General features: G+C 45.4%; 1 protein-coding gene across 1 annotated transcript in view; it reads left to right on the top strand.

The window, feature by feature from the left end:
* The window catches only part of drosha (drosha ribonuclease III), a 64316-nt gene that overhangs the window by 48284 nt on the left and 1032 nt on the right, over nt 1-15000 (top strand). Inside the window, exons 24-26 of the mRNA XM_031584466.2 lie at nt 5883-5927; nt 12344-12501; nt 13509-13721. Coding sequence (XP_031440326.1) covers nt 5883-5927; nt 12344-12501; nt 13509-13721 — 416 coding nt within the window. The remainder of the gene's footprint in view (nt 1-5882; nt 5928-12343; nt 12502-13508; nt 13722-15000) is intronic.

Below are 15000 nucleotides of genomic sequence, written 5' to 3'. Positions count from 1 at the left end.
ATTGTGATCTTGTCATGGTCAGCCCTGGCTGGACTTCCTCCAGCTGGAGCGGTTAGTGTCTTTGTCCGAGCCCAGGCCGCTTTGATCCGTTTCCAGTGGGCTGCCAGGAAATCAGTATCACTTCTCACTGATGCAGCATTATCACCTCGGGATGGTGCAGGGCTAGTTTCCCTCACTTGATATCTTGAAAGTTTACCTTTGTGCGTGCGCGCGTGTGTGTGTGTGTGTGTGTGTGTGTGTGTGTGCGTGCGCGTGCGTGCATGCATGCCTGTGTGTGTGTGTGTGTGTGTTTTTCCTAGCTCTCTCAGTCTATCCACCCTGTCTTTGCGTTGCCTTTGGCTGTAATCACGATTATTCAAACAATTACTTTTGAGTTTGAAAACATGATGCATTTATTCAGCATTTCTCTCCAAAAAAACACTTTGTAACTGAAACTTTATAATTTCCCCTTAAAAAAATACACAACATGTTCAAATAGAAAATAATGTGCAAATATGTATCGCGGTGTTCTGCAATTTCTATAAAACATTTAATGAATGAAATAAATATACTTAGAAAATCAAATAAGACCTAGAAAAACTTAAATTATCCAAAATAAACGATATATCCAGCTGTTCTGCATTTTCTATAAAACATTTAATGAATGAAATAAATATACTTAGAAAATCAAATAAGACCTAGAAAAACTTAAATGTATCCAAAATAACCAGAACCACTGCTAAAATGGTGCCGAGATGGCAACGCATACCGTTTGTCCAAACTCCAAAGTATAGATTAGCTTCTTGAAACCCTCGCCCGTACTGATATCTTTAGCTAAAAAGTATCCAATGGCAGCTCTTATTTTGTTGTGCCTATCCGAATTTGACGGATAAGGAGTCGCAATTATACAGTGTGCCAGTGTGCTGATTCTGCGTTGATGTCGTGGGGGTTGTGGCCTTGTCTTTTTGTTTCTTTATTAATTTGTTGTGAGTGACTTTTTGCTTTAGTTTGAGATGGTTGAATAGATTTGTTGTGTAGCCAAGTGGCGCAGATATAACCTTGTAGCAAATCTTGCACATTGAGTGGTTCTGCTCCTCGTTCCCATACAAGAGAACTTTTTCTACCCTTTTTGTCGATCAAACGGGGCTGGCCCTCCCTCTGCCATTTTCCACTCGCGCTGTTTTTTTTATTCCGCCGGTCACCACACACACACAACTCCCCTCCTTCACTTTACAGCTGCTTGAGAGTGAGTGCCAGTCAGCAGGGCCGCGTTGAATGCTTAGGGGGAAGGACTGAATTGCGCATGCGCGTCTCTTTCAGAAAATCTCTAGGCCTACTGTACAACGAAAAATGCCAAATAAATCGTTTCAACTCGAAAATCTAAATTTGATTAATTGCACAGCCCTAGTGTGTGTAACAAAAGAACAAAAGAAGAAATGTCTAACCCGTTCTCCCTTCTCTGTCTTTCTTTATGTTTATCCCTGTCTTTCGCTCTCCTCCTCTCTCTCCTTCCCCCTCAGTCTTAGTGGCATTGCGTGGCAAATATTACAGAGGAAGCCAGTCAGCTTGGTATGGCTATCATATCCATAGGATGGTGATCATATGGAGATTAAATCTCCACATGGATATCATAGCTACTTGTTACTTACGAGTGCCGTTATTGGGGTAATGCTTCACCTTCGCTTTTATATCCCATTCCATGGGAACAATAGCATTTTACGAGGCTTTTGCGGACTGCAAAACAACATGAGGTGCGATTTTATTTTCTCTCCAAGTACTGTACAACAACACGTGCAAGCTTCTCACAGCCCTAAGCACGGGTTATTAGTAACAGAGGAAATATGTGCAGGGGACGTCTCCAAAAATCGAATTGCAATCAGCAAGAAACAACAGTGGCGTTCGCGCTAAAAGATGCATGCACAGTCACACACTATGGCTCCGCAGGCTGTCCCTAAGTTTCTTCTCATCACATAGCAAAGGGTTTTCAGACACACCCAGTTTCGTATAAATAGCACAATTCATTGGATTTTGATACAGTTGCTGTAATGTTTAGACTGCTAATAGTCCATAGGTGGCACTGGTACACAGACTATGCATTGTGTACGATGAGAGTGAATGTCTGCCATTTCTATGCAGTAGCAAAGTGAAGTGACTAAGACAACAAGACAACAAGACAAGTGATCATGCTCCCTAGCATATTTATACAATGATGTGTTCGACCTTTTGCAAAATACCAACGACTAAAAACATTAGATGGATCATATAACAGGAAAATATGTTTTAAAGACAACAACCCACATATCAAAACAAAGGCCCCCGACAGGGCCATTCCGCTGTCCGAGGTGCTGAAGCAAGGGCCTGTGTGTTTTTCCCTCACCTCTACTTGTAAAGGAAAGACATTCTCCTAACCTTCATTAAGTGTAATTAGGGGCGAGAGTGGTTCAGGAGGTAAGGGGGTCGTTCAGCAATCTGAAGGTTGCTGTTTCGATCCCGACTCCTCCTCACCAAGTGTCGAAGTGTCCTTGAGCAAGACACTGAACACCCAACCGCTCCTGATATGCAGGTTGGCACCTTAGAAAGTAGCCTCTGCCATCGGTGTGTGAATGGGTAGATGTCTGAGGCATTAATCTGTAAAGCGCTTTGAGTGCTCTATGAGTAGAAAAGCGATATATAAATGCAGTCCATTTACCATTAAGGCGAAACGCTCAGTGACTCTGTCACTGTCATGTAACTCTCCGCAGGACTTCATGTCTTGTGTTGACACAGGATTCCATTGATGTCTTCGCCAAGTGGCCAAGTCTCACCTGTCCACAGGTGTTTCATAGGTAGGTTTTAATCCTTTTCTGGCTGGAAAAAGACCCCTCTGCTGATGTAGCTTGTGACATGTTTAGTGAGCATCAGCCTCAGCAGCTTGCAGACTTTAGATAAGGCAGCGGTCAGTTCATCTTTTATGAGCATCTCAGCTGGTGGCTTGTGAACGAGGGGCAGCTGCAGAGATGACCTGCAGTGCATTTCCTAGTCTGTTCGTCAAAAAGTGGGTAGGTCTCAACCAGCTGAGAGATCCCACCGCCAGGGAATCCTGCAGGCTGGAATACATCTTAAACAATGCCTTATCCAGGACATTAACAAAAAAAAAATGAAATCTTTCTCATATGCTGCACAAGGAATCCACAGTGTCCAAAATTCACCCAGGCCAAACAGCTACGTTTGCGTCTGTGTTTTGTTATTCCAGCACTACTTTGGGTGTCTGTCAAAGCATTCAGAGTGCTGAACACTCTTTCATCACATTTTCATCTCCACAGGTCCAACGCTTTGCTCTGAAGCACCTGAAATAGTGGCTCAGTGAGGCCAAAAATGGGTTGACAGTTGAATGACTTTGATTTGATTTTCATTTTTGAGGTTTTTCAGTCAGCTCTGTACCTTTTGTATCCTTATCCCATCCAGGCTGAGGTACGATCCAGCCAAAAGCGATGATCAGAGTCATGTACAGCATGCACATCCGGGCTTTTAAAGTTCCACGTGTGGTGTTCCCACCCAGTGCTCAGGTAGCAGGTTGGAGATCAGTGCAGGCAGTTTTCTTTTGATGATGATGATGATGATGATGAGGATGATTTGATGTGATTTCTGAGAAGTCTGGTTTATCCTGGCCTCACTTTAAAAAAAAAAATTGAAACGATGAAATGACCATTCAATGTTGAGCTCGGTCAAGCCTGGCTTCAATGTGATTGGCTAAAACTTTTTTTTCTCTAAGGGAAGCCAGGCAAAGCTGGCCTCCTTTTGAGCGATGGTCGCATTTCACTGACCTAGACGGAGCAGATGGGGCATCAACTACACATCGTAATGCACCAAGCACGCATTGACAGAGGGGGCGCTGTTTCGCTCTTTACACCAGCTATAGAAGAAAAATATGACAATGCAGTGTTTTGATAACAAGGGAAATGGCAAAACTCGGTAAAAGCCACTTCCGTGGGAATAATACATTTCGTTTTCTTGATTAGAATATATTCATGGGAAAGTGCCACTGCTGGCTCACGCGCGCTCTCTCTCCCTCTCTCTCTCTGTCATTCCCTATCCCTCCATCTTTCTCTCCTTGTGTTCTTCTGTGTCTTTTGTCTCGTCCTCTCTCTCTCTGTCACACACACACACACGCACGCCTGAGGGGGAGTGCTGAATACAAGTGTGGATGCAGTGGGCTGAGCCGCCGCAGACACCAAACAATCAAACCAGGCTCCAAAGACACAACGGCCATCCTCTTCTCTCCCTTCCCTCTCCTTTTCTCTGCAGGAGAGAGTGTGTGGGTTTCACTTTATCTCTTGGTTCGCCCCGCTTTTTGCAAAGACTTTGCGAGATCCATTCACTCGCCGACCAGCACGCGAACAGACTCCTTTATGCACCATTATGCAAGCACGCAAAACATAAAAAAACTTTGTAGCAAACACAAAATAGCTTCCCCAAAAACTCACACACACTCACACTCAAACGCACACACTCACACACTCACACTCAAACGCAAAAGAGCTTATATAAATTTCCACACATGCATGTGTGCACACATTAAACAGACACACACACACACACACACACACACACACACACTAAACATTGCCTGAGGGCAAGGTGTGATTGGTAGCTGTTATTAAACATGGGGCTGTAGATGGGGCTTTAATTATGAAGCACGGTGCACTGCTGCCTCTCTGAATTAGCTCCTGTTGGACAACAGGCGTGCAATCCTTTTTTTATTTTAATCTGAAGAGGCATCTCACAACGAATGCAAGGGCATTTAACTGATTGGGTGTGTGTGTGGGTGTGGTTGTGTATGTGCTGAGTGATTATTTTTCCAGCATACTTGTGTATGTGTGCGTGAACCTGGCAGGATGATTTTCTTTTCAGGCACATTCATCTGTGTGTGTGTGTGTGTGTGTGTGTGTGTGTGTGTGTGTGTGTGTGTGTGTGTGTGTGTGTGTGTGTGTGTGTGTGTGTGTGTGTGTGTGTGTGTGTGTGTGTGTGTGTGTGTGTGTGTGTGTGTGTGTGATGGAGATGGCCTGTTTTTGTCTTCATATTGTGGGAATGGATTTTTGTGATGTTGGCAATCATGATTGGAAGCCTGTAATTATGATGCGCCTACCCTGTGGTTAACACACACATACACACAGACCTTACTCTGATTTAAAAGCACACGCACACGCACACACACACACATACATGCAGGTATTTCCTACTCACACCTGTTATGCCACTCCAGCACTGTTTTCCTTCTACACACAAATTCAAGTTCCCCTGAAACAGGTTGGAGCCAGAATTTTCCAGAAAACACACCTTCTCCGTCCTCAGAGTCGGTCTGTTCGTCTCCACGGTGACTGCACTCATACTTGCTCTCCATCAGCCGAGAGTGGCCAAACTCTGCAGTGCCAGGCATCCTTTCATGCTATTATTATACAGCATCGCAAAACAGCAGGCCAAGATGCTCAGCAGATGGTTCAAAATGGAGGACATAGAGTCTATTTCCTGCCAGCTTGGTTCACCTCTGACCCCTTTTTCATTTCTCTGTCTGTCTGATTTGGTCTGTCAACACGCCTTGTGTCATACAGTTTCCACTCTCGAGCCCGCTTGTGGTCTCCTGTGTCCGATGTGCCCTAGAGTAGGGAGAAGGCTGGCTTGGTTTCTTCTGGTCTGGTCCTCCCTGCTGTGGTCCAGGCTGGTTCTCTTTCCCTGAGGGGCTCTGTCCCAGCCCGGGTCACTGACGGCCAAGCAGGACACTGGAGAGGCTGGTTGCGATGAATGTAACGCCGGCTGGTTCTCAGATTAGAGGGGTTTTCAAACTGAGGAAAAAGTTTTCAAAATGTTCATTTGCAACCCGTCATTCATTGATTGTGTTTGTTTGTGTGTGTGTGTGTGTTTTGCAGGACCTGCGGGAGGTTTGGCTCCAGTATCCACCACATCCACTGCAGGTGGGCTAATGTCTCTCTGTTTTTCTCTTTCTCCTTCCCCCCCCCCCCCCCGCCTTTCTCTCTGTCTCTCGCTCACACACACACACTCTGTCTTTACCTCCTCTCGTGCTCATATCCTCTAACTCCTTTATTTTGCATCAATTGATTTATCCTAGGCAGCACCAACATAACTTAAGGCATCATGTTTTTACACACGCACGCACACACACACACACACACACACACACACACACACACACACACCGTGGTTCCTAGTGACTTTGTTTATAGCAGTCTCTCCTCATGTTTTTGTCTGGTTGAAAGGCACATTGTTTGGTTTATGCCACAGAGCCTCAGGCTGACCGAGAGATACAGAATGGAGAGATGGAAAAGAGATTTAAAGAGGAGAACAATGTTTGGAGGGGTGTGGAGTGTTTGTGTTGGAGGGGGGGGCGGGGGTGGTATTTCTAAAGTGTGTCAACTTCAGAGTTCATTGTTAATGTTGTGTTTGTGATATAAAGGGTAGCAGATTATATTTTCTGTCTCCAAGTCTTTCTCCCATTCTCCACATGCACACACAAACACTTTATCTCTCTTCCTTTCCTTCGCTCGCGCTCTCTCTCTCTCTCTCTCTCTGTCTCTCTCTCTCTCTCTCTCTCTCTCTCTCTCTCTCTCTCTCTCTCTCTCTCAAAGATGCTGCATAGCCCACTCGCACACACACAATCCATTCCCACAAAAACACTTCCACCCAGTACTTTCTGTACACACACACACACACACTCACACTCTCCAGTGTCGCAAAATCACTAGCCTGGCATCCAGGGGCAATCAAATGTTCCTGTCGGGCCACCAAAATGCACCAACACCCTATCCGATGAGATCCGTCCTGATTTGTGGGCATAAAAGACAATGAACATGTTAATTCTTAAAGTACTGGAACATTAGCCTACACATTGCATGCATACCAGCCAGGCAAGAAAACGTCCAAGTTTAACTAGCTAATGTTAGAAAGCTAAAGATCTAATAGGCTAGATTTAATGTTACAAAACCTAGTCTATGGGGCGAAAAGCTAATGCTGATGGGGTTTTTCTAAAACTGAGGAGCACACACCGTCCGAGCCTACACATCAGTCTCTCCTACTTCAGATGTCATTTTAGCATCTCATGTGATCTGTCATTCCTTAAAGTATATCATGACTTGTAGCACTCTTAAACTCAACAAAGGCACGGGTCTATTTCGTTTAACACAATAGCTAATGGACATCCTTTTGTAGTAGCCTATCAGGTTCACATCACTTCAACTATGTCCCAACCATACATAGCCAAAAGGGTCCTCCCATTTATCATCCTGGTAAAAAAGTGTAGATATGAAAATGTAGCCTCAACCAAACCGGTCACCTTTTGGTTCGCTGTTTTTTTACCTCCGAATAGCTGATCCATGTGAATCAGGTCCTAGTCTCAACCAAGACAGCTGTGAGTAGGCATAACACATCTGTAAGAGCTGGAATGGTAATCTGGCACACCGGGCATTTTTGTAGTGGGCTGACACATGTTGGGGGGGCGGATATCATTTCATTTTGTAACTTTTAATACAAATAAAAAAATGGCCATCGGCATGGCCACAAATCAATTCCACTTAAGGCACCCAAATGGCCAGCAACAGCCCTGAAAAGAACAGAGGAAGAAAACTATAGTCAGATGCACTAAATGACATTTATGATTTTTCTTTTGCTTTCTCGAATATATCTACGTTTCGACATAAATTGTCTCTTTTTTTTTTTTTTTTTTCGAATTCGTTTCCGGCCACTACAATCTGAAGAATGCCTGCCAGAACAGGCTACCAGGATTTAGAAATGTTGAGAGCCATGCATACACGCACCCGCACCCGCACCCGCACCCGCACACGCGCACGCGCACACACAATATTTTCACACGTAGACGCAGTGTACACACACACACACACACACACACACACACACACACACACACACACACACACACACACACACACACACGCTGGTGCAGCTCCTCTGGGTTACCCATGCGTTGTGTGGTTGAGGCGATTCAGGAAATGCCCTGTTTGTTTGACATCGGGATCTGGAACCGGAGATCAAAGATGCACAAAGAGGATTACATGCTTGTGGAAGGGAGTTTGAGTGTGTGTGTGTGTGTGTGTGTGTGTGTGTGTGTGTGTGTGTGTGTGTGTGTGTGCGTGTGTGTGTGTGTGCGTGTGTGCGTGTGTGTGTGTGCGTGTGTGCATGTTAAGTTTTGTTTAATAATAGCCAAAGAAAGAGATCCCCTCGGCTTAAACTTTATTCCCTCTTTGGCGGCAGAACTGATCCCTTACTGTGTTTGAGTGTTCGTGTGTGTGTGTGTGTGTGTGTGTGTGTGTGTGTGTGTGTGTGTGTGTGTGTGTGTACTAATGTCTGTCAGTGTCGACTGCTCAGTTCTGGGCAGAATGCCAGCTTACTGGCTAAATTTATAAGCGCTTTGAGACAGAGAGGGGGCAGGGAGTGGAAGAAGGCAAAGTCATAAGAAAGCGGCTGAGGAGTCAAGGAAACCATATTAAAGAGACTAATACATATTTCGGTTCCGCCCTGCCCTGTGGTTTATTGTGGGTGGTTGAAGTCCACCAAATCCCCCCTTCAGGGAGGGGACAACCACAAGCTCCACACCCTAGCTGACCTGCCCCCTAGGCTGGGTAGGGGAACCTGCCGGGTGGGCCCCTTTGGTGATGTGTCTGGTGTGTCCCATCCACCCACTTCCAAACAGACCTCCCTTGAGTGACCTTCGAAAACATGAGGAGGAGGAGGCGGGTGGGAATGCATCTCTGGTTTATCTCAGGTTATTATAAACAGTGTGGCCAACCAAACAGGACAGACCTGGCCAAGGACAGCAGTGAAGCGTTTCCTCTGAGAGAGAGAGAGAGAGAGCGTGTGTGTGTGTGTGTGTGCTCAGATGGTTTCCTTCACACACACACACACACACACACACACACACACACACACACACACAGGAGCCCACCTGGGAGCATTTTCAGGCCCTCTGGCCAAAGCCCCTTTGGGCTGAGGGTGGTCCACTCCACACGGGGGCTGGGTAGGGAGAGCGCTGGGGAGGTGGGTGGATGTGAGGCTCTGAGCGCTCTGAGAGGCACAAGCCCTGATGTCTTGCATCAGATCGATTTACACATCAAGTCGAGTGAGTTCAGCCAGGCCTTTGGCACACACTCTTCCTGTGTTATACCTACACATCAATGCTCTCCCAGACCCACAGGCACATACATACATACACACACACACACACACACACCACACACACACACTCTTTCTTTCTTTCTCCCTCTCTCTAACCCTCTCTTTTCCCCTTTCTCTCTTTTCCCTCACATCCTCGCTTGTGCATTTACGCAGACTCTGTATCTTTCACTCTCTCACACTCACTCATACGTACCCACATAGATACACACACACACACACACACACACACACACACACACACACACACCACACACACACCATCCCTCTCCATCCCCTGTGTGTCGGTCCAGCAGTGTCCATATGGAACTTGGCACTAATAAGCCCAGCTCCAGTTTCCCAGAGACTGAAAGTACACAGAGAATATATCAGTGTGTGAGAGAGTAGAGAGAGAGAGAGAGAGAGAGAGAGAGAGAGAGAGAGAGAGAGAGAGAGAAGAGAGAGAGAGAGAGAGAGAGAGAGAGAGAGAGAGAGAGAGAGAGAGAGAGAGAGAGAGAGAGAGAGAGAGAGAGAGAGAGAGAGAGAGAGAGAGAGAAAAAGAAAGAAAGACAGGTGTTTAACGCCTGATCTAAACACAGCACATGTAGGAGCAGTGTCAGAGAGCCTCACATGTTAGAGAGAGAAGAGAGAGGAGAGCGAGAGAGAGACAGAGAGACAGACAGACAGAGAGAAAGACAGGTGTTTAACGCCTGATCTAAACACAGCACATGTAGGAGCAGTGTCAGAGAGCCTCACATGTTAGAGAGAGAAGAGAGAGGAGAGAGAGAGAGGAGAGAGAGACAGACAGACAGACAGAGAGAGAGGTGTTTAATGCCTGATCTAAACACAGCACATGTAGGAGCAGTGTCAGAGAGCCTCACATGTTAGAGAGAGAAGAGAGAGAGAGAGAGAGAGAGAAGAGAGGAGAGAGAGACAGACAGACAGACAGAGAGAGAGGTGTTTAATGCCTGATCTAAACACAGCACATGTAGGAGCAGTGTCAGAGAGCCTCACATGTTAGAGAGAGAAGAGAGAGGAGAGAGAGAAGAGAGGAGAGAGGAGAGAGAGAGAGAGACAGACAGACAGACAGAGAGAGAGGTGTTTAATGCCTGATCTAAACACAGCACATGTAGGAGCAGTGTCAGAGAGCCTCACATGTTAGAGAGAGAAGAGAGAGGAGAGAGAGAGAGAGAGAGAGAGAGAGAGAGAGAGAGAGAGAGAAGAGAGAGAAGAGAGAGAAGAGAGAGAAGAGAGAGAAGAGAGAAGAGAGAAGAGAGAAGAGAGAAGAGAGAAGAGAGAAGAGAGGAGAGAGGAGAGAGGAGAGAGGAGAGAGGAGAGAGAGACAGACAGAGAGAGAGGTGTTTAATGCCTGATCTAAACACAGCACATGTAGGAGCTGTAGCTGCTCCTGTTGCAGTGCCTGTACTCATGTCACTGTTCCCTGCTTCACTGGGTTTACAGAGCGCACTCTCTCTCTCTCTCTTTTTCTCCTCTGTCTTTCTTCTCCTCTTCTCTCCTCACCTCACTGCTCTTTCACTCTTTGCCTGCCAGAATTTGTGCTGTTTCTCTTCCAACTCTACACTCTCTGATGGTCTTCAGAGAGAATGTCAAGTACACCTCTGCTGTTGAACTGGGACTACTACTACTCTGTACAGTTTACCTATGTTGTTAAATATCCTTTTGCATATTTTGTGAATATAACTGTTCTGTCAGGATTGTGTAGTGTTTTAAGTCACTGTTGCAAATCTGGGAATAATCCTCACCTCCCACCACCATCTTTGTCATCTACACGTGTGTAGAGCATTTACCTGTGTGTGTGTGTGTGTGTGTGTGTGTGTGTGTGTGTGTGTGTGTGTGTGTGTGTGTGTGTGTGTGTGTGTGTGTGTGTGTGTGTGTGTGTGTGTGTGTGGACCAGGATTCCACACCTGATTAAACCATCTCCACCTCTGTGTGTGTGTGTGTGTGTGTGAGTGTGTGAGGCTCAGCTGGAGAGTTATTAGAGCTGTCAGAGTGCTAGCCCCTGCCCCCCCTCAGCACTAACACTCCGCTCTGCACGCCACGCCGGGAGACGTCGTTAGCGGTGACGAGGTGGCGGTTGGCATTTGTAGTGCCTGTCGCTAATTAAGGCCGGCGTGACGTGTGTCAGACAGGCGAACAGGTCCGGTCGAGCCCGTGGTGCCTAGGCGCCGGGACGGATGCGTGACATTAGCGCGCGCCGAACACCGCCCAATTAAAACGCTTTGGCGTTTCCAAGAAAACAGCCGCATGTCCACAACGGCTCAGCACCAATCTCACTGAAGCTGCGACCGGCCTGGATCTCGTCAGGCAGTCGTCACGCCTATCAACACACCCATTAGATATTTACATCTTCAGTGGAGCTGTACTCCGTTGCATGGAGGACGTGTGAAATGCTGGGAAGACAACAACTTGTTTTGATCAGATTCCCCACCCTCCCACTGCTGTTCTGTTTGTCAGACTGAAGTGGCTGTGCTTACCGCCGCTGTTCGTTTCCTCTGCTCAGTCGAAGACCGTAGCTACAAGACAAGCATGGTTACATCCTGATGTGGTTTGAAGTCTTGAGTATTTAATGTCTCCCTTGAGTCGGAAATGAATGGATAATTTAACACCATTATATGTATATATTGATTTGATCCGATGGCACTTGTGTAGCGGCCGTGGAGATCTCGTGCAGGAGATAGTTTGGTGATACTATAGCCTGCATGGAGAATACCAAAAAAAATTCCTAGTATCTGTATACATGGCGAAATAAAGTTGAATTGAATTGAATTTATGTTGCTACGTAATGAGGTGGTGAACAGTAGCTGAGGGTTGTATGTGGAATAAAAGAGATCAATAACGATGCAGGAATACATTTACCAATAGAATTATTCAGGCAGAATTATATATATTTATACATGGATTTGTCTGGTTAGCTTGTAATGATTTCTGTGTTTTTGTTATTGGCAGTTTTATGCACATATATGTATAATTATAAATGCATATATTAGGTTTTTTTTTTCTCTCTCTCTGATATAAGTGTATATACTGTATGTCCAAATGCACATGATTGTGTGTGTGTGTTTGGTGTTTTTACGGTTGAACGTCTATGCCACAACTGTGTATTTGTGTGGATGTGTGTGTAGTTGCATGGGAACATGCGTGTTTTGGTGTTTAATTTTCTTGCATAACTGCGTGTGTGCGTAATCAGGTGCAGGAGCCAATGACAGACAGGCAGCTCATTGAGTCATCCCCGGTGCTGAAGAAGCTGACGGACTTCGAGGACGCCATTGGGGTGCTTTTCACACACGTGCGGCTGCTCGCCCGTGCCTTCACACTCCGCACAGTCGGCTTCAACCACCTCACTTTGTGAGTATGTGTGTGTGCGCGTCTGTCTGTGTGTTTCCTTGACCGGTTTTGCAAGCCCCCCCCCCCCCCCCCCCCCCAGCCCATGTGTAAGTGTTGCTATTCATGTACGAGTCACACACACAATGTGAGTGTCACCGGATGTAAGTATCGAGTACAAAGCTTCACATTTTTTTCCCACCTCCCTATTGTAGTCTTAAGGTATCTGTATGTGTTTGTTTGTGTGCCTGTGTGTATGCGAAAGAAAGTAGTCTTGGATTTGTTGTGTGTAGAATTGGGCCGTTTTCCATCAATAATAAAAAATTTCATTTCAGTTTCAAAAACTGTTTGAACATTTTGGAATGCTGATTTAATCAAGTTCCTGGATTTCGCTTTGAAAACTCTTAGTTAACATATTATGCCATAGCTGGACACATGACATTCTCTCTCTTTTTCTTTCTCTCACTCAATCTTTCTCTCTTTTCTTAATCCCTCTTGATTCGTTAAGCTCTTTGGCTCTTCTCTGTAGTGGTGAAATGGCAAAGCAGAAAGCAAGACGAAGTTGTTGGTTTGATACGTGACGGAAACATTATTTTTGAAAATAGTGACATTTAGTTGTTTTTGGTTTGTTGCACCTTGTATTTTAATTAAACAACTCTTTGTATGATTTTGAAAGCATCCAGTTTACAGGATTATTTCAAACCTGCCTAAAACTTGCAGAGCAGATGTTGATATGTGTTATATATATATATTTCAATGCTAACTTAGGTCAAATGAAATGCATTTTATATGACATTTCTGACAAAACATTGAATGTAATTTCATGTTTTTTTCTTTTTTGCATGAAAGAGAGAGTGTGATTGTGTACAAGTGATTGTTTCAGTATCCATGTTACCTCTCTTCTTTAATGCTGTATGAATATATATTTTATATATTTAAGCTTTAGATGGAGTGAGAGGACTTTGAGATTTATCCCTCCCTTTCTCCCTCTCTCTCTCTCCCTCTCTCCCTCTCTCCATATCTGTCTTCAGAGGCCATAACCAGAGGATGGAGTTCCTGGGTGACTCCATTATGCAGTTGGTGGCCACAGAGTATCTGTTCATCCACTTCCCAGACCATCACGAGGGACACCTCACGGTACGTACGGGGACCGCGGGGGAGAGGGAGCAATGTAGGACACTCAGAGAGAGAGAGAGAGAGAGAGAGAGAGAGAGAGAGAGAGAGAGAGAGAGAGAGAGAGGGAGAGAGAGCGAGAGAGCGATTGAGAAACAGAGAGTGTGAGCGATTGAGAGAGAAATGGGGGCTGAGAGAGAGAGAGAGCGCGATTGAGAGAAAGGGGGGTTGAGAGAGGGAGTTGAGGACAAGATGAAGGACTAGATGAGAGGTAGATGGAAAGAAGAGAAGAGGTTATGAAAGTCAAGGGGAAAGGCTGAGAAAGGCACTAAGGAAAGCTGATATGGAGGATAAAGAAGATGAGAGTGGTGGATAAGCATGGTGTTTATCATTGGACAAAAGCACCAAGCATTCATAAGATGGAGATGGAACAATTGCATTTTCATTTTGATGGAGCACTCTGACAGAGACTGGCCTTGTAGTTCTGTTCATCTGAACACGACTGCTCAGTTGTCAAGTACACACTGAAATGGAAGATGTGTGCCAAGACACACATTCATTTTGACCATAAATATCTGATATATAAATATAATAACTCTTAAATCTTAATTTCACTCCAAGCTCTATTGAAAACCTGATACAGAGATGTGTATGAATCACATAATGTCCAGATGATCAATGTACAAATTAGGTACATCATTCAAAGATCAGAAGAGAATAAACATTTCTTCCCCCCTTTTTAGCAGGCTTAGTTTGCTGAGAGAGAGAGAGAGAGAGAGAGAGAGAGAGAGAGAGAGAGAGAGAGAGAGAGAGAGAGAGACGGACGGAATGTCGAGCAGCTGAGAGTGAGGCGAGCTGAGAGTGAGGCGAGCTGAGAGTGAGAATGCGTTATTAAATGAGAACACCACTCATGAAAGAGCTTTGTTCTTGAGGGACTGGTTGTTATGACGTTCAATGGCTCTCAGTAGTACATCTCCATTGAGTTACTAAGCTCTGTGTGTGTGTGTGTGTGTGTGTGTATGTATACAAGAGGGAAAGAGGAAGGCACTTGCCACACTTTACTTGTCAATTAGACTTGCATCAACTTGCATCCCATCAGTACAGCTCTGGGTTGAGTTCAGTTCAAACACAGTGTGTGTGTTTGTGTGTATGTCATATCACACTTGTATGTGTTTGTACTTGTTTTTAGTGTGTGTGTGTGTGTCATTTGTGTGTGTGTGTGTGTGTGTGTGTTGGTCCTCTCTGGCTTGCCTGTGATTGACAGTGAGGATGCTCACGTTGCCCTGCTCGTGTAACAGGCTAAGTAAGGTCCATTTGCAGTGAGATGGGCGTAAAAGCGGATCCCTTCCTGTGCAGCATGGGTATAAAAGGCTGCAGTGGAGCGTGGGTAATGTGGGCCGGCACGCAGCC

Source organism: Clupea harengus, chromosome 17 (assembly GCF_900700415.2).
Source record: "Clupea harengus chromosome 17, Ch_v2.0.2, whole genome shotgun sequence".
NCBI lineage: Eukaryota > Metazoa > Chordata > Actinopteri > Clupeiformes > Clupeidae > Clupea > Clupea harengus.
Note: the sequence above shows the minus strand (reverse complement) of the source record. Positions and strands in the feature narration are given on the sequence as shown.